The sequence below is a fragment of the Festucalex cinctus genome, chromosome 11 (assembly GCF_051991245.1).
Source record: "Festucalex cinctus isolate MCC-2025b chromosome 11, RoL_Fcin_1.0, whole genome shotgun sequence".
In the NCBI taxonomy this organism is placed as follows: domain Eukaryota; kingdom Metazoa; phylum Chordata; class Actinopteri; order Syngnathiformes; family Syngnathidae; genus Festucalex; species Festucalex cinctus.
The window spans coordinates 8,578,480-8,601,118 of NC_135421.1; the positions used below are offsets into that span (position 1 = coordinate 8,578,480).

At 38.1% G+C, this 22,639-nt stretch overlaps 1 protein-coding gene across 3 annotated transcripts in view; it reads left to right on the forward strand.

The window, feature by feature from the left end:
• The window catches only part of kalrna (kalirin RhoGEF kinase a), a 167,302-nt gene that overhangs the window by 61,082 nt on the left and 83,581 nt on the right, over window positions 1-22,639 (forward strand). For all 3 annotated transcript variants that reach the window (XM_077537456.1, XM_077537457.1, XM_077537458.1), the window contains exons 14-24: window positions 3,866-3,988; window positions 6,203-6,394; window positions 10,206-10,375; window positions 12,612-12,786; window positions 14,172-14,436; window positions 17,070-17,236; window positions 18,781-18,900; window positions 19,197-19,265; window positions 19,369-19,518; window positions 19,598-19,747; window positions 21,537-21,651. In XM_077537456.1, coding sequence (XP_077393582.1) covers window positions 3,866-3,988; window positions 6,203-6,394; window positions 10,206-10,375; window positions 12,612-12,786; window positions 14,172-14,436; window positions 17,070-17,236; window positions 18,781-18,900; window positions 19,197-19,265; window positions 19,369-19,518; window positions 19,598-19,747; window positions 21,537-21,651 — 1,696 coding nt within the window. The remainder of the gene's footprint in view (window positions 1-3,865; window positions 3,989-6,202; window positions 6,395-10,205; window positions 10,376-12,611; window positions 12,787-14,171; window positions 14,437-17,069; window positions 17,237-18,780; window positions 18,901-19,196; window positions 19,266-19,368; window positions 19,519-19,597; window positions 19,748-21,536; window positions 21,652-22,639) is intronic.

Sequence of the window (22,639 nt, forward strand, 5' to 3'; positions counted from 1 at the left end):
TAAACAATTGATGTCCACGGGACGTGCAGATCATATTGCTTTAGTCGGTCGAAGTCCAGTCCTGTGCTGTACTCCAAAACGATGTGCAAATTACGGCAATTAATTGGACCTCATTCCGACGTTAATATGCAGTTACATATTGTAGTCACCCCGCTCGACGGACGTCAACCTGATTCTAGTCATTATTAGTGTATGTCGCCCCCAGGCTAGCGTCATTGTGCATGAGCCGAAAGGTGGGCTGTCATTTATGAAAATTGACGATTGTGAAAAACATATAGACCCATTCACTACTTAGTGTGATATGGCCGTGAATGTTATCGCCATTCAGTAGTACCGTTCACATTCCGTTAGCATAATGTAGCTACAATAGGCTGTTTTCACGGAGGAAAATAAGGCCACATTTAGCCTGATTGAAACGCCGCGGAATGGAACGTCTGTTCTTCATAAAATCATTATGTTCTATTACATTCAACTTTGCCGCCCCTTTCACGCTAAATGTTGCCGTCCACCTCACTTTCACCCCAATAGTTACGACCGAGAAGTGATCGATCTTGAGGTTACTGCTATTTGAAAACAACACATTTTCTTCTAAATGTCAAGATACTCACTTATTACCTTTTGGAGTAGAAAGAAAGCCAGCTGTGAATCACTTTTCTAATCCAAGTCCGATCTCAACTCTCTCCACCGCTGAAATGTCAAACCAATGTTCACTCTCGTTCTTGCCCGGCGTCGGTCACTATCAAGTTTTGATTTTTTTTTTTTCGTGGCACTTGACATTGTTTTCATTTTTTTTTTTTTTAAGCAGCCTTCCGCGGAGTAACAGCGGGTGTCTGGGGCAGCGAAAATCTGTACTAGTTCCGTCTTCGCGACTACAGGAAACAACTGACGATGACGTGCATTACGTCACATCCCGCAGACAGGGCGGGAAATTCGAAGGATTCGGACCGGACGCTTCCTAAATAATATTGGCCAGAGGCTTGTCGGAGTACCCATTGTGAACAGCGAAGATGTTGATCTACTAATTAGAATATGTTTCAGTCATAAATGGTCAAATAAAAAAGCTATTGTTAAGATATTTTTTTGGGAAATCCTCCATATAGTAGCTTTAACTGATTCTGTAGTTCATTTGAAATGTATTTATTTTTGTATACAACTGTAGAGAAGAAACAAGAGCAAATATATTTTTAAGGAAATGCAATAATAGGATTTCCATCCCAATGGTTCAAAAGTTTTAAGCAAATTTAGTGAAAATGTGCAAGACCAACATGCACATGTGCCCGTTTCCATTTGTTACTACATTCCATTCCATTTGCATTTGATATTACAGTATTTTGCATTAAAGATTAGAGTAGACTGAGCCTGAGTTGATGTTATTTGGGCGTGTCTCTCTGCCGCAAGACACTCGGCTGATTGTTAACAAGCGTGATCATGGACAGATTGCTGATAGAGATTTTGTGGAAGAACTCTCGTCACAATTGTGCCAACATTCACTGCATACCGAGCCGTCATGAAAAAGAGACGGCAAAGAAGATTGTCATCGGTCTCCGTCTCTATGGTAACGCAGGCACGGAAAAGGCTTCTGGGAAAGTGATTGATAAAGCTTCATTGATGTTTTCCATCAAGCATGGCTTTAATGTTTTTCTTCATTTATTAATTACAGAAATATTTCAATTTCTTCATCCAAAAAAAAAAATCTAAATTCAAATTTCACATTTCCATTTTATCGATACGCTAAAAAATAAATAAATAAATAAATAAATAAATAAATAAAAATAAAAAATCAACCACTCCCTCCAAGCATAAGAACTGTTTCGTAAATTCAAAAATTTGTATTTTATTTTATTTTATTTTATTTTTATCATTTTAGAATTTCTAGCATTTCCATTAAGCTTTATTTTCTCAATTCTTGAAAATTTGAATAAAACTGGGTGGGTGAAACCCAGCTTGTAGCAGTGGCATGTAGATGGGCTTCATGATTGGATTGTTGATGATTTCTTATAATTTTTTGATTACCAGGTACACAGATACACTTATAGTTGGTTGGTTGTCAAAGGTGATTGCTTGTTGCTAGGCAGAATTAATTGGCCATTTAGAACAAAATAAAAACAATGTTGCTAATTAGTCCCAATGACCATTTTTACTGGGTAACTGACATAAACGGCTCCCCGCACAAGGCTTTGGCGAGCCAGAAAGAACGGGAAAAATAACATCAGAACCATAAAGAAAAGAAAAGGCAAGTCAAGTTTATTTGTATAGTACATTTTATACACAAGGCAACTTAATGTGCTTTACACAAGAAAAGGCAACACATAAGCATCAACAAACAGTAGTTAACATTTAGAGAAAGAAGAATAAATAAAAATAGGTTACAAAATGTACTAAAAAGAACATACAATAACAATATTAAAACATTATTCAACAAATTTTAAAACATTTAGCATAAGAAAGTTTAAAATAATAATAAAAATAATAATAAAACAAAAACAAAAAAACAAAACAAAACAAAAACTTACAAACCTTAATTAAAGCTTTTTAAAAGTCCCTAATCAAAGGTATGAGAAAAAAGCAAACTTTTTAACCTGGATTTAAAAGCAATTACCGTACACTCAGGGCTGACTTCACTTCTATAAGCTTCTCTTGGTCTGCTTGAAGCATGCAGAACTTCAGTCTGGATATGTTTTTCAGCTGGTAAAAGGCTGTTTTAGTGATGAATTTAATATGATTGCTGAAGGTCAGGTCTGAGTCTATTAGTACCCCAAGATTTCGAACTTGGTCTTTAGTTTCTAAAGACAGTGACTCAAGCTGTTTTTTTGTTTTTTTTAACAGCAATCCTCTTTTCTTTATTGCCGAAAACAATGAGCTCCGTTTTGTTTTCGTTTAGCTGAAGGAAATTTTGGTTCATCCAGTTGTTAATTTGCTCTAGAGAATAACAATACGTAAAACACACCAAAAATATTACACCCTCAACATTTTGAAAGTGAGTGTTCTTCATATAGCATCACAACAAACTGTACAAAAACGGGCAGTTTGTTATACTGTTTCTATTCCTTTTATGATTGAAATTAGGTATTTTTTTGGTACAGTGTTCCCTCGTTTTCCGCTGGGGTTAGGTTCCAAAAAATACCCGCAATAAATGAAATCCGCGAAGTAGTTAGCTTTATGTTTTACAACTCTTATAAATGTTTTAAGGCTCTAAAATCCCTGACCGCACAATTTATACACTTTTCTCATTGAGGCATTTACATGTTCTCACATTTCTCTCTTGTTCAAACATTGACAATGTTCAAACCTTCATAAATTTTATAAAATGGGTATATTACTGTAAAAAAATATGCAAAATTGCACTTAAAAAAAAAATCCCGCGATACAGCGAGACCGCGAAAAGTGAACCGCGTTATAGCGAGGGAAGACTGTAGTCATTTTTAACCTTTTTTTAAAGTGAGTTTTAATCATTTTAAATGTATTGTAAGCATGCTGCGATTGGTTGGCAACCGGTCCAGGGTGTCCCCTGCCTACTGCCCAGAGTCAGGTGGGATAGGCTCCAGCGCCCCCCGCGACCCTTGTGAGGAATAAGCGGTCAAGAAAATGGATTGATGGATGGATGGATGGATGGATGGTTGGATGGTTGGATGGTTGGATGGTTGGATGATGGATGGATGGATGGAAGCAGGTGTGTGAGGAATGTATGCCTACGATGAACGGGGTTCACAAAAATTAAGCTAAATTCAAAAAGGAAAACAACAGATATTTGATACACATTTATTTAACTCTGTGTTTGGTTTTGTGTGGTGGCTACTTAGGCAGACGTGACTCGCTTACTTGGCCTAAATGTGCTCTAAATTGCGAATTCTTTCTCTCCCATCAGGTAATGGATTGGATCGAAAACCATGGTGAGGCTTTCCTCAGCAAGCACACCGGCGTGGGAAAGTCTCTTCATCGAGCTCGAGCCCTGCAGAAACGACACGACGACTTTGAAGATGTCGCTCAGGTTGGACATTGTTCTCTGAAAAAGCATTTGTCGCGACCAGAATAGTAATATAATGATCATTTTAGAATGCCCGGCAGGATATATTAGTTTTTTTGGGTTTTTTTTTATGACCATCCATGTCAGGTTTAATAAAATAATTTTTGTGGCTGGTGTAGCATGGCACTACATCACACAGAGCTGTTTCTACTAATTCACTACTCTGATCATTTGAAGGTTATCAAAATATTACCAATAGAATGGCTCTCAGTAACATTCAGCACAGTAATAAAACATTTTTAGAAAGGCAGATGGGAAGTGGCTGGCCAGTTGGTCTACTGAGAAGATTTTGTGTTAATCCTATAAAGAATGTGCAGTGGTGTAATCTACAATCTACATTATTTCTGCGGCTCAACACTTAAATACAGTTCAGGTCGAATTTGACCCATTTTCATATTTGATAGCAGAAAAAAAAAACTGAATGCCATTCTAATCTTGAAATTATTAAACTGTACATGTAAATGTGTGTATTTTTTTATTTTATTTTATTTTTTTTATGTATTCACAGGGAAATTTGAAAGAAAAGACTGTGTCCCAACTTTATTGGCACAGGTTACTGCGGAAACAAGCAAATCCTGGTCTTAAAAGGATCATGTGGGAAACTGGAAACAATGAAAGCATAAAATAGCATAAAAATGATCATATGTATACTACATACTAAACATTCGGAACAAAAGTCATACAGATTTCATTGAGTGCCTTGGCAAGATCTGGAACCTGCAAAAAAAAACAGTGCCGTGCAAAAACAAGCTTAGACTAACTTTCTGCCACTAAATTGTCACTGCGCTGGGGACCTCTCATGGGTGCACCCTCATTGTGATGATTATAGCCAGCTTGGCCGAGACCGGTCTGGCAAATTGACAAACGCAGAGCGAGCTTTGCAAAAATCGGGACATGTCGGCATCTGTACCACGGAGCACGTCTATGAAAACAAGAGCCCACAATGTGTACATGGAAAATGAACAGTAATGTTAACCACTTCGTATGCTGAGCATCGCCATTAATTGGAACAAAGATGTTGTCTAATGAGCGCTGATGTGACATACTGCTGATAAAAGTCATCCATTTTGCAAGATGCGAAATAGAAATGACGATAACACATGAATGTTTTCAATTTGGGTCACGGCTATGACAATTTTATTGCTTTTAGTGTAAGATTTATACGTATATGTTGTCGAGACGGCCATTTTGTCTACACACAGAAATCACGGTTTCTATCTTTCGCCATCACTTTTTGGGGGATGTTTGTATTCACGACATGGATGATTATCCATTTTCAATAATCCTTCATACCCCCAAACTAAAGCAGTCATGCAGCACAAAGTATTAATCTCCTGTAAATTATAATCTTTATCTTCTGACTAATCCTCCCTTTTACATGCGGGGATATCCAGACGTCTCATCCGAGCTGAAGATGCCGAGACGTGAAGTGTGTTTTAAGAGGAAGAAGTGGAAGTATGGCAGTTGTGATGTTTCATACTTGGCAAAACAGAACCACACTATCATTCATTTGGATCATGAGAGATTTTACCTTCAGTGAAGGTTTAATCTCTCACAGGCACATAGAGAAATGTTTAGAGATGAAAATGGGAATTAACATTTGTTATCATAGTCTGTGTGTAGAAGAATGTTTAGTCTCCAGCAGTGTTTAAAAGTAAATCTTATTAATCTATGTCCAAGGTGATGAAAGGCTTTGGTTTATTTATTTTTTTATTTGTTTTTAAATGACTTGTTTTTAGCTCTTATTTCATGGACCTTGCCTTTGCAACGTTTTGGGCATTTTTTTTTTTTTTTTTTTTTTTTTTAAACAATAAAATTTGTCTTAGTTTTACATGATCTCATTTTGTATTTTTTTCATCCCTGTCAGCAGTGTTTAGCAGTAAAGCTCATTGAGGATTCATTTTAGGATGCCATGATGCACAAATAAATTAAGCCAATAGAGTTGAATTAAAATTCTGCCAAATTTATTTATAAAAAAAAAATAAAAAAATAAAAATAAAAAAAATTCTGTCAAATGAACCATGAAGTTTTAATCCAGTCTCAGATCTACTGCCTGTTAAAGTTGACATTCGTACACATGCTGTTTTTTTTTTTTTTGTTAAGCTCTCCAAAAGTGTGCTCCTGAATCATTGCATTTTCCAAATCAGTCAAAGCAATGGTTGTGTGTTTCCCTTCCAGAACACATATACTAATGCAGACAAGCTACTGGAGGCTGCTGAGCAGCTGGCTCAAACGGGCGAATGCGACCCGGAGGAAATCTACAAGGCGGCGCGACACCTGGAAGTTCGAATACAAGATTTTGTGCGCCGTGTTGAGCACAGGAAGCTGCTGCTCGACATGTCTGTGTCCTTCCACACGCACACGAAAGAGGTGATACACTTGCACATCAGCATCAAAAACGTATCTGTGTAGGCACGGAGTGTAATGAAAACCGGTAATGATTTCAAATGTATGATTATTAAATCATATTGCATGACACGTGAATGATGGTAGCGCGTAATAGTGTGTTTCTGTGTGGCTTCTTTGGTTAAGAAGCCTTGCCACTGTGCCGGAAACAGATACCATGGGTGCTTAAGCACACCACTACTCAATAACATTGTGTGTGAGCACTATTTTCATCATGTGCTGAAGGTTGGATCCCAAAGTGCAGACACAAATAAGGTTTTAACTATTTATTCACATCGAGGGGCGTAGAACAAACTTGACTAGACGAGAAACAGAGTTGCACAGAGGGCAGAAAGTAATAATCCGGCAAAACACACACAATTCTCAGACTGCACCGACAGACAGTGAATCGATCTGATTGGTTGCAGCAAGTAAAAGACTAAAGAACGACATCACATATGTCCAGACATTACCTAAAGGATTAAAGGTCGACATCACATAGCCTAAAACTAGTTGAACTAGAAGATGGTTATATGATGGTTACATCACTTCAAAACACACTTGTTATATCAGTACAAAACAGACACTTGACCTCATTGTCTTGAACCCAACTTAACAGGTCATGAACTCGAACTTAACCCTGGCGGGACCCCAGACATGACAATTTTGGGTCAAGTGCAGAGGTTACATTGTGTGTATTTGACAAAAAAAAATATGATTCTAATTTCTTCTTCATATATGGAGATAAGCATTGAACCATCTGAGAGATGTAGACCTCAAAGTCTGTCTCCCTGTGCCTTGATCAAATCCACTAAAATCGCGTTACACCACCTGCATCACCTCTTAGACCTGGTTTTAGCGAGTCTAAAATCTAGTCTACTTTTTAATCACCAAATTGCCAGTGTGTGGGTGCATGACAGAGAATACGTTGGAACGCTTATGGGGGTATCGCACTGTCTATAAAATTCACAAGCATGCTAAACTAGACTTGACCCGTCATGAAAATGAAGATGTGTCCGTTTTTACGCTAAGCGCATGAGGGGCCTGGTTACGAAAATAGGGCCCCAAATGTGTGGCTAGTAGGAGTTGTACAACTTTAGATTTACAGTAATCACAGGAGGAGTGAATGGTGTGCAATAATGTATATTCACCGGCAATGAACAGCTCATATACATATAAACCGGTGGAACATAAACGAATTTGACGAGGACTGGATGAAGGCTCGCCTTGGGCCTCTTCATATGAATAATTCTATTTTTCCTTCCTCTTTTGATAGAGCGGACTGAAAACTTGTTGAAAGTCTTAGAGAGTGAATAAAGGTGATGGATTCATGTCATTCAGCGCACTCATCTGTTCCTCCAAGTGTCTCTCTGCCAAATACACGTGATTAGTGATTTGTGGATGGCGTCTGGACGGGTTTTGTAAATTTATGAAAATGTCCGGTTTTCATTGTGCAGCAAATTAAAGGTGGAGTGTACCGTGTTACTTGGGGATGTAACGATATCCAAACATCACAATCCGATATTATCACGATATTATGGGGGCGGCAGCGATATTTAAATAAGATCACAATATTGTGTAAAAAAACCCCCAAAAAAACGCACAATATTGTGCTTTTGTACATAACAGCAATGCATATAAACCACCTACAATCTCTAATAACAATATTGAGGCACTTACTTGCTAATGCAAGCACACATTGATCGCTTCACAATCAAATTAGGTTCCCCTTCATCTGACGATTAGCATAGATTTTAAATATAGAAGGCCAAAACATCCCCAATGAAAATTAAATTGCATTAATAAACTAGGCACTAGAGGGTGCTAGAACAGCACAAATGGAAATCAACCTGACTTTTTAAACAGATGTGTTCCTTTTAAATATTGTGAACATGACGACGACGAGTTTTAATATCACGATATCACGATACAGTGGAACCTCTACTTACGAACGTCTCTTCATACGAAATTTTCGAGTTACGAAACGCCTCAACGGGAAAATATTGCCTCTTGTTACGAAAGAAATTTCTAGATACGAAAGGTAAAAATACATTACCGAACGCAACATACTTTCGGCTATGGCTATTTCCTACCATAGGTACCTACGAGCGTAAATACTAGATCGGTGTTTGTGCATCGTTCTGGCATCCCATTGGCTAAGAGGAACCTTCTACCATAGATATGAGCGTATACTAGATCGGTGTTTGTGCATGTTTCTGGCATCCCATTGTCTAAGAGGAACCTCTACCATAGGTATCTATGAGCGTAGATACTAGATCGGTGTCTATACAGCGTCCTCATCATTCATCCCGCGGCCCATGAGGTGTTCCGTTTTTCATAAATGTATGAACTAACGGCCAACGAATTTGTGCAAAAATTCAAACAATTGGTGATTGATGAAGGCACAGTAAGTTTTTAATTGCGACGAGACGGGCCTTTTTTTGAAAAAGATGCCTCGCCATACCGGAAGTTTCCATGAAGTTTCGGAATTTGTTTAAAAGAATTGCCCAGAAAAAGTGTTCGCCAGTCGGGCGTTTGCTCACTATAAGATGATGTTTGCCTTGGACATTTCCAAAGGATTGTTTAAAAAAAAAAAAAAAAAAAGCAAACATCCATGGATCAGTTCTTTACAAAACACCAGGCAAAAAAAAACAACAACACTTCTGAGAGAGGAGAATATGAACCAAAGAGGGCAAAAAACGATGAAGACAGCATTTAAAAAGGTAAATGAGCATCATTTTTATTCTTTACTCTATTCTTTGTTTTTTACATTACGCACAACTCTCATTTATTGTGCAATAATCTAATTGTAACATGTATTTGTTACATGTTTTGATGCAATTTTTCTGCTTTATAAAACATGTCTGAATTCTGGGAGGCTTGGAACGGATTAGGGCATTTACATGGAAAATGCGTCTCTACTTACAAAATTTTCTACTTAAGAACTTTCTTCCAGAACCAATTAATTTCGTAAGTAGAGGTACCACGGTATTGCCCTTATCGTTACATCCCTAGTGTTACTGTGACTAATAGACCGCGGACTGCACCCAAGTTGATCACAAGGGATGTTGGGAAAAGTTAAAGGCAGGTTTTTGTGTGTGTGTGTGTGGGGGGGTTCTTGTACATAATACATAGTGAGGACCAAAATACGTCTTTATCCAACAGAATGAGGACATTTTTTTGAAGTGAGGACATCTTGGTCCGGTCCTCACTTTGCAAGACGTCTTTTTGAAGGTCAAGACTTGGTTTTAGAGTTTAGGTTTGAATTGGGTTATGGTTGGGGTTAGGGTAAGGGTTAGGTTTAGGCAATCATTTTTGATGGTTGCGGTTAGGGTAAGGCTCTAGGAAATGCATTATGTCAATGGATGTCATTACAAAGATATATGTACAAGGATGTGTGTGTGTGTGTGTGTGTATTATTATTATTATATATTTTAAAAGTATTTTTTCTTATATAAGTAGGTCAGTTTTACATACCTCAGGTTCTTAGCGTTCAAATAACGTCCTGAGCTGTGATAATGACCCAGAACTGTATGCTGCTGTAATGGAGGATGGGTGCTATCTCACTGGAGGACGTGGGTATAATCCCTGCTTTCCCACTTTAAAATAATTGAATAAGGTCAATCACAAGAGCCAAACAGGTTGCGGTTGCAACATTGTTTCATTCTTGAAGCCGTCCCAAGTGTCCTGTGACGCATGTGCTTTTGTGGAACAATAGCGCTAGCTACAGTGTAAAGCATGAATGGTTCTTTTTTTGCAACATTGGTGTTCCTCACTGCCTCGTATTCTGATCCAGCTGTGGTCTTGGATGGAGGAACTCCAAAAGCAGCTGCTGGATGACGTGAGCTGCGACTCTGTAGATTCTGTGCAATCACTCATTCAGCAGTTCCAGCAGCAGCAGACAGCCACTCTGGAAGCCACGCTCAATGTCATCAAGGAGGGGGAGGAGCTTATGCAGCAGCTCAGGTAATATCAATAATCTTTTTTTTTTTTTTTTTTTTCTTTTTTTTCTAAAGAGCTCAGAATTGTTCATTCGGTAGTCTTACCGATTCAACGTCTTGTCATCATTGCTCTTTTTTTTTTATTTTTATTTTTTATTTTTTTATTTTTTTTTTTGTGTGTGTATGTGTGCGTGCGTTTGCGTGCGTTTGCGTGCGTGCGTGCGTTTGCGTGTGTGCGTTTGCGTGCGTTTGCGTGCGTGCGTGTGCGTGCGTGCAAATACGTATAAATTTATACTCATTCATTCACCTAAAACCTTATAAATATCCCATTACCCTTCGCCTTAACCAGGTACTTCAGAATCTTGCCAGAGTCGTGAGATTTAAATGGTCAGGAGACCAGAGAAAAGGTCAGAAAAAAAAAGAAATAAAGAGAAAAGAAAGGTAAATCAAAGTGACATCCAGCACCGACCAAACACTTCCTGCCTTCCCCATGATTACAAAATCAAAGTCTTACGCCAACCCCGGAAGCCTCTAAATTCCAGCAAATTTAGCGAGATCTCAAGAGCCCAGAGGAAAAACTAAAGAGAGGAAGGAGGGAAGGATCGATAAGGCAGAGTGAGATCAATAGAAGCCAGTACATCCAATCCATCAAAGTGAAGTCCAGCACCAACAAGACCCCTCCTGCGTGGTTACAAAACCAGAGTCTTATGCCAACACCAGAAACCTCATACTTCTAATAAATTAAGATCTCAAGTGACCAGAGGAAAAACTAAAGAGAGGAAGGAGGGAAGGATAGATAAAGCAAAGTGAGAACCACAGACACCAGCACCAACTGATTCAAGGGGCTGTGGGAGGGAGAGGGTACTTCTGTTGAGATTCAGTAGATGCTGGTGCGACGGATCTGGCATGCATAAGGACCACCACCAAAGAAAGAAGCCGTCAACCGCGGTCCAGCAAAGCGACCCCCCCCCCCCCCCCCCCCCGGAATCCCCAGGCCGCGGCAGCACAAAGGCCACCCCCAAGCCACCCGAGCGGACACCGGTCGGCGAGCCGACCCAGACACCCGGAACACCCCCGCCCCAGCCCCGGCCCACACCCCCGAGCCCAAGGCCGCAGAACGAGGCCCAGCGGGCCCCCGCAGCGCCCCACCGGTCCCCAGCCCCCATCCCCCCACGACCCCCCCGCACCCCACCCAAACCCGCCACCCACCACGACCCAGGCCCCACCACCCCCGACCCCCAAACCCCCGAACACACCCCGACCCCCAGCACCCAACCCCCCACCAATAATCTATATTCGCATATAGAGAACCCCCGGTTATCACAGGGGATACGTTTCAGGCCCATCTGGGATAGGTGAAAATGTCCGATATGGAGAAAGCACATGCTTTAAACACTTTAATCTTTTAAAGTATTCCTTGGAGTAGAAACAATCAAAAAGGCTCTCGCTTCTAGTTCCCGCTTCTAGATAAAAGGCATGCTTGCTTCAAGTTCTATATTCTGAAGTTGAAGTTCATGGTAAATCCATTAGGAACACAGACTTCAAAACCCTCCTCAAAACCCACCTGTTCAAACTGGCCTTTTCTTAATCTTGCTGTCTTTTATTATTGTGTCGTTGTCATTTATACTCTCTGCTGTGTTAAGCCTAGTGCCCAAATAAGTGCTTTATAAATGAGGAATTAATATTATTATTAAAACTGACATAAAACAAAAGTGTTTTATTTGCATGCCAAAGTGTTAAACCAATGTAATTTTGTCTGAAATAAGTCACCATACAATGAGAACCCCATAAACCATAGCATTAATATTATTGTTATTGTAAACCTACATGCAACTTTAACACACATGGAGCAGCATTGCATACAAATAAAGCATTCAACAATACTCACAAGCACACAGTATATTCTGTCTGCTCTGTGGTAATGCCCAGTACTGAAGCTTACAGTAGTTGGGATTCGGAAGATTTTCTGCCTTGACTTCTTGCTGTTTACTTTGCTGCATATCTTCCAATAGACTTCAGCGCTAACAAGCATGTCGCAGCACAATGTGGTATGACAACAAAAGGCATGCCATTGCAAATTCTGATTTTCCTGTATACAGTACTGTAAAACTTTTTAAAACAAACAAAAAAACAATTGTGTATAAATTTGTTATATATCGGCTGTGCAATGGATGATTTTCAAGATAGTGGGGTAATCTGTATTAGCCTTCAGAATGCCATATTGTTTGTGTGGTGTCTCCATCTGTCCTGCGCTCCTGCAGAGATGCTGCCATGTCTACCAATAAGACGCCACACTGCAGTTCCATCGCTCACATCCAGGGCGTGCTGCAGCAGTTGGATGAGGCCCAAGGCCAGATGGAGGAGCTGTTCCACGAGCGCAAGATCAAACTCGACATCTTTCTCCAGCTACGTGTCTTTGAGCAGTACACAATAGAGGTAGCCATGCCATCCTTTCATCTCTTTATTTATGTATTCATTTTCACGTTAAATTTAGTAGTTAAGTGACTCCATTTTACATCCTTTCCTTGATACCTCAGCATCCCTGTAGTTAAGTCCGAATTGTTGTTACCAAATAAATTTTCATTTTTATGATAGTAAATAAATACAATATTTCAATCTGCTATTACTGTAAATCTTCATTTCAAAGTTAAATTATATCTACAAATTATTCAAATCTGAATTAAAAAATTGAACAAAACCCGATACCATCATCCTTTAATAATACCCTAAAAAAATAAAACTAACAATATACTGTGTATAGCTACATTATAATTTTTTTTTGTAAAAAAAATAAATAAATATATATATATATATATATATATATATATATATATATATATATATATATATATATATATATATATATATATATATTTATTTATTTATTTATATATTACAGCTTTTTGAAGAATGAAGTGGAATGTGATTTATTTTTAACCACAGATAAAAACAGAGCCGTAAATGAAATACTGTTCATCTGTCTTATTTCAAATTTGTAAAATTTGTATTTAAAAAAAAAAAAAAAAAAAAAAAAAAAAAGTATGTAGTCAAGTCTACACCCTTCCTGTTTACTTACTAGCTTGAGTTCTACACCAGCCTGTTTAGGCAACATACTAATCTGGCCTGAATTAATTAATCGTGATTAATAATTAATTTTAATATTAGTTTAAAACAGTTATTACATATTTTATTGAATAAAAAATCTATTTTATTTTAATTTGTTATTTTTACGTTTATGATTTTTATTTTATGTACAACATTTGTATGGAGTCGTGGTTATTTTTACATTGCTTTATCAATAAACTTAAGTTGAGTTGATTTTTATGTGGCATAACTCATTTTTTAATAATATAAAATTATCTTGATGATGATGATCCCTACATACTGTTTTGATTTAATCTAACTTACAAATTTGCCTCATGGATCAATTTTTGCCAACATCCTTAATTGTTATATAAGTGTAAAAAGAAGTTCAGCACTGCCACATTTTCCTACAAATGTTTATAATATGAAATGCCTTTTTGGAACAAAAAAAACAAACAAAAAAACAAAAAAAAACTAAATAAATACCACCATTTATGTTGGTATTTATTTTTTTAAACATTTATTTTTTAAGCAAATTTTGGTACATTTGAGTAAAAATTAACATACAAATATTTTTTTTTAATAATTTTATTTATTTATTTATTTTTTAAATACATAAAACAGCCCATTTTGGCCATCAGCTAGTTTGGTCTGCTGGTTGATGTCGTCACGCTTCCATTGCTTTTTCAAACTTGCAGTACAAGCTTGTTGATCCAACGAATGATGCGTTTGCTCAGGTGACGGCTGAATTAGACGCCTGGAATGAGGACCTGTCTCGCCAACTGAACGATGCGGGACGCTCGAGCAGCAGCAGCAGCAGTAATAGTGGTGGCAGCGGGGGGAGCAGCGGCACTTCATCTGGCGGAACGGAGGACATCGGCCTGGCTGAGCAGAGGCTGAAGAGGCATGCCGAGAGAAAGGCAGCCATGAACAACATGACTTATGAAGTGATGCAGCAAGGCCAAGACTTGCACCAGTATATCATGGAGGTGCAGGCCTCGGGTAGGATCCTCAGTCCCTTTTCATGGCTGTCTTTCGAAGCGAATGAATTGCTTTGATCATTGGCTGGGAGCATTACAAACCAATTATTGAGTTGAACACTGAAATGAGCACAAATCCTCTTGTCTATGTAGATCCTCCTCCAGGTCTGACATAATACACCCCTCGCTATCTTCTGCCATCCTTTTCAGTTCTCCCCCGAGAGTTACCAGTATCTTTTCTTCTTCCTCTTCCCCATTTCCTTCTATCTTTACTTCAATTATGTACATTATAAACTCAATTACTCAACATTTTCAGAAGTTCTTTTTTCACTCCAACTTCCTGTAATACGTTTTCTTTTTTTCTCCTCATCTCCTGTGTCACTCTTAACATCCTACTCCAAAACCACACACATCTCCAGTGCATCAATCATATCCTCTTTCTTCTGTAGCATCCATGTCTGTGCTCCATAAAAGGCCACAGTCCAGACAAAAGCACTTCATGAGTCTTCATTCTTGGTTCTTTGGGTAGTAGTCATTTTTATGTCAGTATGCTTATCTTTCTTTCAAATGCAGATTTGACTATTGTTATTCTAACTTATTTCTGGATTGTTCCATCAACTGATAGTATGCTTAGATACTTCAATTACATAATGTCTTCCAGTCATGTCCATTACTTTTCAAGGGCTATCCTCCTTCCTGCTTATGTGCTGTACTTTTGTTTTTGTTTTGTTTTATTTTATCATTTTTTCCCCCCTATTTCATTTGCATTCTCATTAACCCTGTCTATCACTCTGCCTTGTTCTGTGTTGTTGACTTGGACCTTGGTCTGCATGCAAACCTCAGATATTTCTTTCCCTTAACTCATTCACTCCCAACCATTTTCACTTCAGTGTTTTCCTGGATTTTGACTGATTTTTCAAGGCCCGCGAAACATTATGTTCTATTGCTATAAAAATATGGAACATACCAAAAGAGAGACTAGAGTCTCTTCTTTAATCAGGGAAAAAAAAGTATATTCCTATCTGTTTCCGATGTGCAGCAATTAGCAATAGAACATAGCTAAGTCTCATCTTTTTTCACAATTCTGCTTAGAACTGTGGGGTAATTAGCTTGTTTTAACATGGCCTGGTTGATCTCTTGTACTCTGCTGCCACTCAACCATTTTCTGCAGTAGAGAGACTGCATCAAAGCCATCTCTATGCTCTGGCATAAAAAACAAAACAAAAAAACGTATAAATATGTCTTTGGGATACTTAAAACATTTAAAATATGACGTATTTACACGTTTTTGGGAGCTAATGAGTTAAAGGAGTGAGAGTAGTGGTCCATTTTTCACTAACCAACCATTTTTTTACTCAGGAAGAATGAACTGACATTTGTTTTCAATGACATCAATATGTTCTGAAGATCTGTAGATAACTATTTGCCCCTGAAAAACCCTTTTTCATCTCTTGGTGTGATGTCAGCGGCAGAATTGGACACCAAATTTGCAGTATATGCAGGTGTGGCCAAAGGGATATACTATACTATCATGTGGCAGTATTTACTCATAGTTTATATATTATTGCTGTTGGATGGAAACACCGCTTTGTTCAAGATGGTTATGCTGTACTACTATCATATATTGTTGCACACTCACAACAGCACCCCAAAATTTGGCTATGTTTAATTGCTAGTTTATAATGTGGGAAAAAAAAGTGAAATTATGCTCTTATTGGTTAAAATATTGTAGTATTTGGCATTGCCGGCTGGAGGTAACTTCATTACACACAAGCTTCTCTTACAAGACGCAAGCCACCATCTATCCATTCTCATCCGGCTTGTGGATGTGCTCATATAAAAAAAAAAAATATATATATTAAAACATTTATATATGAATAATAAGCGAAGTGCGCATCTCGAAATCAAAGTGCATTATGGGTAATTCAAGGTGCATTATGGGTAGTTTTTAGGTAGGTGAAACTACCAAACGGTCATTGAAAATGAATTGGAGCCAATGGAATCAGCTCTGATAGAAATGTTTCAGCCGCTGGAAAGTTGCTGTTTTTTTTTTATTAACATGCATAGCATGTGGTTTACTGACATCGGGTAAATTGACTTGCAAGCTTTAAAGTGTACAGTTACGCAAAGATTGTCACCACTCTAATCTCCGCCATTCAAATTGATAGGATAGTTGGTATGCGCAAACTTAATGCGCATTTCACTTATTAAATACATTTTATATTCAATTTAAAACTTACAGGCAGAGCAGACATCACGTTGGCATTTGGCTGACAGCAGGAGTTTTATTCCCTGTCGTTTCTCAGTCTAATATGTCGTGTGGTGCTTTTCGTACACAAGAGAGAACAACACAATTGCACTGACCAGTATGAGGCACAGTATACTGAAATTGTAATCTCGCAATTACAGCACACATGATCCCACTCTCGTTGGCTGCAGTGTCAGAAACTGAAGGTTGAATGTAAACAAACAACTGCAATTTTCTATCACCTATGAGTTTGGCTGATTTTGAGTAACTTCAAATTCCCGTTCAATAGAAGAAATGGTTCAAATCTCCTCGCTAATAGGGTGTCGACTGACAAACACACAAGTGCCAATATTCTCCGCCGAAAAATATCACGAAAAAACGATGATTGTCACAATTGTGTCTGCCAGGCATTGAGCTGACAGGGGAGAAGGACATGGACTTGGCGTCTCAGGTTCAGGAGCTGCTGGAGTTCCTGCACGAGAAGCAGCAGGAAGTGGAGCTCAGCGCCCAGCACACGCATGCTAGACTGGAGCAAAGCCTTCAACTGCGTCACTTGCAGGCTGAGGTCAAACAGGTACGCACATCTCTTGTGTGGTAGCAAATTTAATGGCACTATGAAGAAATATTTGCACTTTACCATAAAAAAGTTGCTGTGGCTCGATAAATATATGACAAGCTCCGATCGGAAGCATACTGCCACAGTTGCGGATGGAGGCAACTGAATTATTGATCAGCTTTTATGGCAAATTGCTAATAAACGTGCCGCTGCGTCGCCGCTTTTCGCTTCTGCAAATCATGGTCTACATTTCTGATAGGTAGTTTTGTCTCTGGACACAGAACTGTGATGAATCGCATAAAAACGCCCTTTCAATCATGAAATACTGATCTTAAAGAACAAGAATCACTCAGTAGAGTGCAAACTTTTGTCCAAATTTGACAATCCTAATTTGGATTTTGCATTCTTGTCACACTTCCGAGGGTTGCAATCTTGGCTCGAGCCTTCCTGTGTGGAGTTTTCATATTCTTCTTGTGCTCGTGTGGCTTTTTTTCTGGGTTCTCCGGCTTCCTCCCACATTCCAAAATCATGCATGTCCGGCCTGCGACACGCCGAGCAACGCGGCCAAAACTGGTTTAACTGTTCCGCAATGTGTGGAGTTTGGCAACTCATTTTCATCCATCAACCACTGGTTTTCCTGAGATTCAAACGTTTAATTGCAAGTGAACGGCGTCAGACATTCAACATTCAACAGGACAAGAATGGATCTAGTCCTACCCCGTATTACTCATATAATTTTAATACACTTGTAGGGTATTCATATTCAATAATATATATAAAAAATAGGGGTGTCATTTATAAGTGCTTTTTTTTTTAGTTAATTTAAAATTTCTTTAATGCCACTAATTTTTTGTATTGCGATATTAATGACTGGGGATTTCCATTTGCAACGCAGGCAGACACGTGTTTGTCAAAATTTAGCAGTAATAAATTTAATAATAATGCATATATTTGTGGAGGCTGGGGCCAAGTCGTATATTACAATTTTAAAAATGTGCAGAATTTCACAAGTTACTTCACGTTAAAGATTAGATAGCTCTTAATATGAAAAGAAAAATAAACTGAGCTGTCACCGTCTTATGAGTGCAATTATGCCATCTAGTGGCTGAAAATGACCTTAACACAAATCAATATCACCGTTTTTTTTTACAGTACAGTACATCTTTTTAATTTTAACTTGATTTTATGAATTATTATGAAATGACTGTATCAATGACAAAAAGATGCAGCCATATTTCTATTAGTTTAACATTTTTTGACACGTTTTTGTAAACAAGAGTATGAAAACTTGATAATATTTTATTGTACATTTTATTGTACATTTAGAACAGATATAGAATTTTTAATTAATCGTGAGTTAACTATTGGAGTAATTAGGAGTACAAATTTTAATCGCCTGACACCCTTTAAAAAATCAAACAAATCCTTCCATACTATTTTACACATTGATACATTGACATTAAGCTTTTAGCATCCTGATAGGAGTTGATTTTTAGTGGAAGATGGAAAAAATGTGCTCTTGCAGATCACTTACTGTATCATCTCCTCTTTGTACCCTGAAGGTGCTTGGATGGATCCGTAATGGCGAGTCCATGTTGAACGCCAGCATGGTGAATGCCAGCTCGTTGTCTGAAGCCGAGCAGCTGCAGAGGGAACATGAACAGTTCCAGATGGCGATAGAGGTCCGTTCATGTGCATACGCACACACGCAAACACACAACACCCACACACATGCATAAAATGACGGCTTCTGCCAGTCTAACTGTACTTGAGCAATAATTGTTTCTACATGTTTTCAACAGTAGCAGATGTGCAATCTGTCATACACCCACACACTCTTTTGAACTTAAAACACATTCACACAGGCACACACATCAGACGCAACACTATGCACACATTGAATCAAATAATCATGTTGTCTGTTGTTTCAATTAATTCATTAAATCATTTCCTATTATTCCTATTATTTCTCTTTTAGTCTCTGTTCCATGCTAACTCCCTCCAGAAGACCCATCAGAGTGCTCTGCAAGTCCAGCAGAAAGCAGAGGTGAGGTTTTCATGAACTAAAATTAAATTAAATTTAATTAAAGAGACATTTATATATATTATAAAAATCAGTGGAATTATTCATTGGGCCTTCCTGGTTCCAGATGATGCTTCAGGCCGGCCACTATGACCCAGAGGCCATTCGCAGCTGCGCTGAGAAAGTGGCCGTCCACTGGCAGCAACTGATGCTGAAAATGGAGGACCGCCTGAAGCTGGTCAACGCCTCGGTGGCCTTCTACAAGACGTCCGAACAGGTACACACGCACGCTCGCTGGTGTCTGACTCACTCACAGTCACAGCATCGCTAATGAGGACGCTATGCACGTTGTCTAGGTTTGTAGCGTGTTGGAGAGTCTGGAGCAGGAATACCGACGGGACGAGGACTGGTGCGGAACTCACGAAAAAGTGGGAACGCCGGCCGACTGTGACCACCTCGTGCCTCTGATCAGCAAACACTTGGAACAGAAAGAAGCCTTCCTCAAGGTCAGTTCACGCCTCACATTTCACTATCGACAAGATAACATCAACTTTGTCACGTATGGTGTGGAATTTGGACCCAAAAGCAGACAGGACACGGAAGTTGAAAAGCAGAGAGTCAAAAATAACGAGTAACAACAGCAGGACTGGATGTAGAATACAAAAATAAAAAACAACCACAAAGAGCAGGACTGGATGGAGATGGCCTTGAAGAAAAAACTTGACAAAGAAACCTTGACGTACTGACAAATGTGTGCCTATAAGACAAAATAAGGGAGACAAACACAAGTCCATAGCAACTGCATAGCAACCGACAACATCAAAAGGACCCAATCCAAAAACACAGTCACAACATGGCCAAGGCTTAAATATTAAAATATTGTCACCTCTTCGTTGCCTGGGCAGGGTTATTATAATTTTGGATTTTGTCATTTTAGTTAGTTTTGATTTCGATTTTGAGTTTAGTTTTTTAAAATTTAGTTAGTTTTAATTAATTTTCAGGGTGGTTCTGTTAATTTGTATTAGTTTTTGTTATTTAATAAATGCTTAGTTTTAGTTTAGTTTTAGTTTGTCAAACATCTTTTTTCCAGTTAATATCAAAATAAATCTGCTTAAAATCACATTTCAAATCATCCCCAAAGGCTCATGCATTAAATTAATTACCAAAGACTAAAACGAAGGACATGTTTGCTATAATTATATTTAGTTTTAGTAAGTTTTATAAACATAAAATGTTTCAGTTAGTTTTCGTTTTTTTAAAAAGTATTTTCCTTTTTATTTTATCTTGTTAACGAAATTGTTTTTTGAATTTTTGTTTTAGTTGTTTCGTTAGTTTTCGTTAACTAAAATAACCTTGTTCTTGGGTAGCACAATAGAATAAGATAATAAACAAATACAACGTTATACATTATAAGTGATATTAGTTTCTGGACTGTTGGATTGTTTCACTTCGTTAAATTTATCTTGTGCCCAATCTGGATCAGTTTGGGATTAGATTAAATTTACATTACAGCTTCCAACCCTGAATTCACATGTCTCAATCACAAAATAAACAAATGAAATAATTTATGTAGGATATGATACTGTACATGCTATCCTATCACATGAGATAATTAAGCACTCACCATAGGTTACAATAAGATATGAAATAATGTGGCTAATATGTGATACAAAACAATGTTTTAAAACATGAAATAACGCTGATGAAGATAGGAGACGTAATGATACTATGGGATGCCATACCATGCAATTCTATGTAGTGGTAAAATGATGACTTAGTATGATATGACCAAATAATTGGTTACTGTTAAATAAGATATGATAAAATATGCAATATTATATGATGCTATATGTGTGAAATGTGCAAAAAAGTTGCTAAGAGATACTCTGATAACATCTAACATAAGGTGGGTAAGATACGACGTGATGCAATAAATATATACGGTGTGATATGATACAATTACGTAAGATATGATACAATTAAAGTGATTGTGATTAGATATGGTACAACTACTTAGTCTATAACAATATGATAAGCAATAAGGTAAGTATGATATGATAAATTAAAATTATGAAATGAGATAATAAATAAATAAATAAATAAATATTTTATAATAAATAATCAAATATAAATATTAAATAATAAACTTAATCGGTAATAGGTAAAATATAGTTAAAACCTGAAAACCAGTAGTTACGAAATGCTCAATTTCATATATATGGTGATGTGAGCCTGTCATGAATGACGTGTATCAGAAGTTTGTTAGCTTTTTAATTGTGTGCCACTGGTCCTCAGGCATGCACACTGGCCCGTAGGAACGCTGAGGTTTTCCTCAAGTACATCCACAGGAACAATGTGAGCATCCCAGGAGCCGCCAGTCATGCAAGAGGGCCTGAGCAGCAGGTCAAAGGTAAAACGATACACATTTACACAACCACAACATTTTAATACCGTTCTAACTTGACTTACAAGTTTCATTCATTTTGTGACCAAGCGGGTTACTCAAATTACTTATATCTCAAATCAAATTTCTCCAGTGAAATGAATTGAAATTCTATTAATCTAATGGCACATAGATGACAATTTTTTAACCCCAAGGCAAATGAATTGAGGAAAATAACAGAGTTTATTTCCCAAGGGAACCTGACAATAGTCGTTTTTCCACCGCTGGAACTTTTGGAGAACTTTTCAGTTTACCTTGGTAAAATTCAGTTCTTGTGTTTTTCCACCAACAACAATTACCAGGGTAATTAAATTTCCCAGCGGCCATCCAAGTACTATCAGCAGCAAGGTCTTGTTGAGCCAGGCAGGAACTTTGAAGGGGCGGGTTGCAATGGCCACGGCTGATTGGTCAAATTTGGAGACGTTGTTTTTACATCAGCTGGGTTCAATCAAACTCATTTTACTTCATTACCGAGAACTCGAAGACGCTGTGGAAACACAATTCTAAATCCTCTGCTGAACTTTTACAACCAAGAACTCTCTTTACCCAGAACTCAAAGTTCCTGGGCTTGTTGGTGAAAAAACGCCCAATGTGAGAAACACAGTTAACAAAACACAACAAAAAATGGTGAAAGCCAATAACTTGAAACAGTAGAAAACTAGCAGAAAGAAGACACACTCTTAAAACTGTTGGGTCAAGCTAACCCAGTGCTTCTCAAATAGTGGGGCGGGCCCCCCCAGGGAGGCGCAAGGCTCCATCAAGGGGGGCGCGTTTGACCTTGGGGAACATGCTTTTTTATTTTTTTATTTTGATGTTTTTTTACTGTCCTAGAATAAAGTGCAATTGCACCTCCACTACATTAGGGGGCAGTGGAGCTGTCATTATTGGAAGAGTGTGCGCAGGGAGCATTCGCACGGTGGTGTAGGGGTTTTGTTTGCACCAAGCATGCATGCTT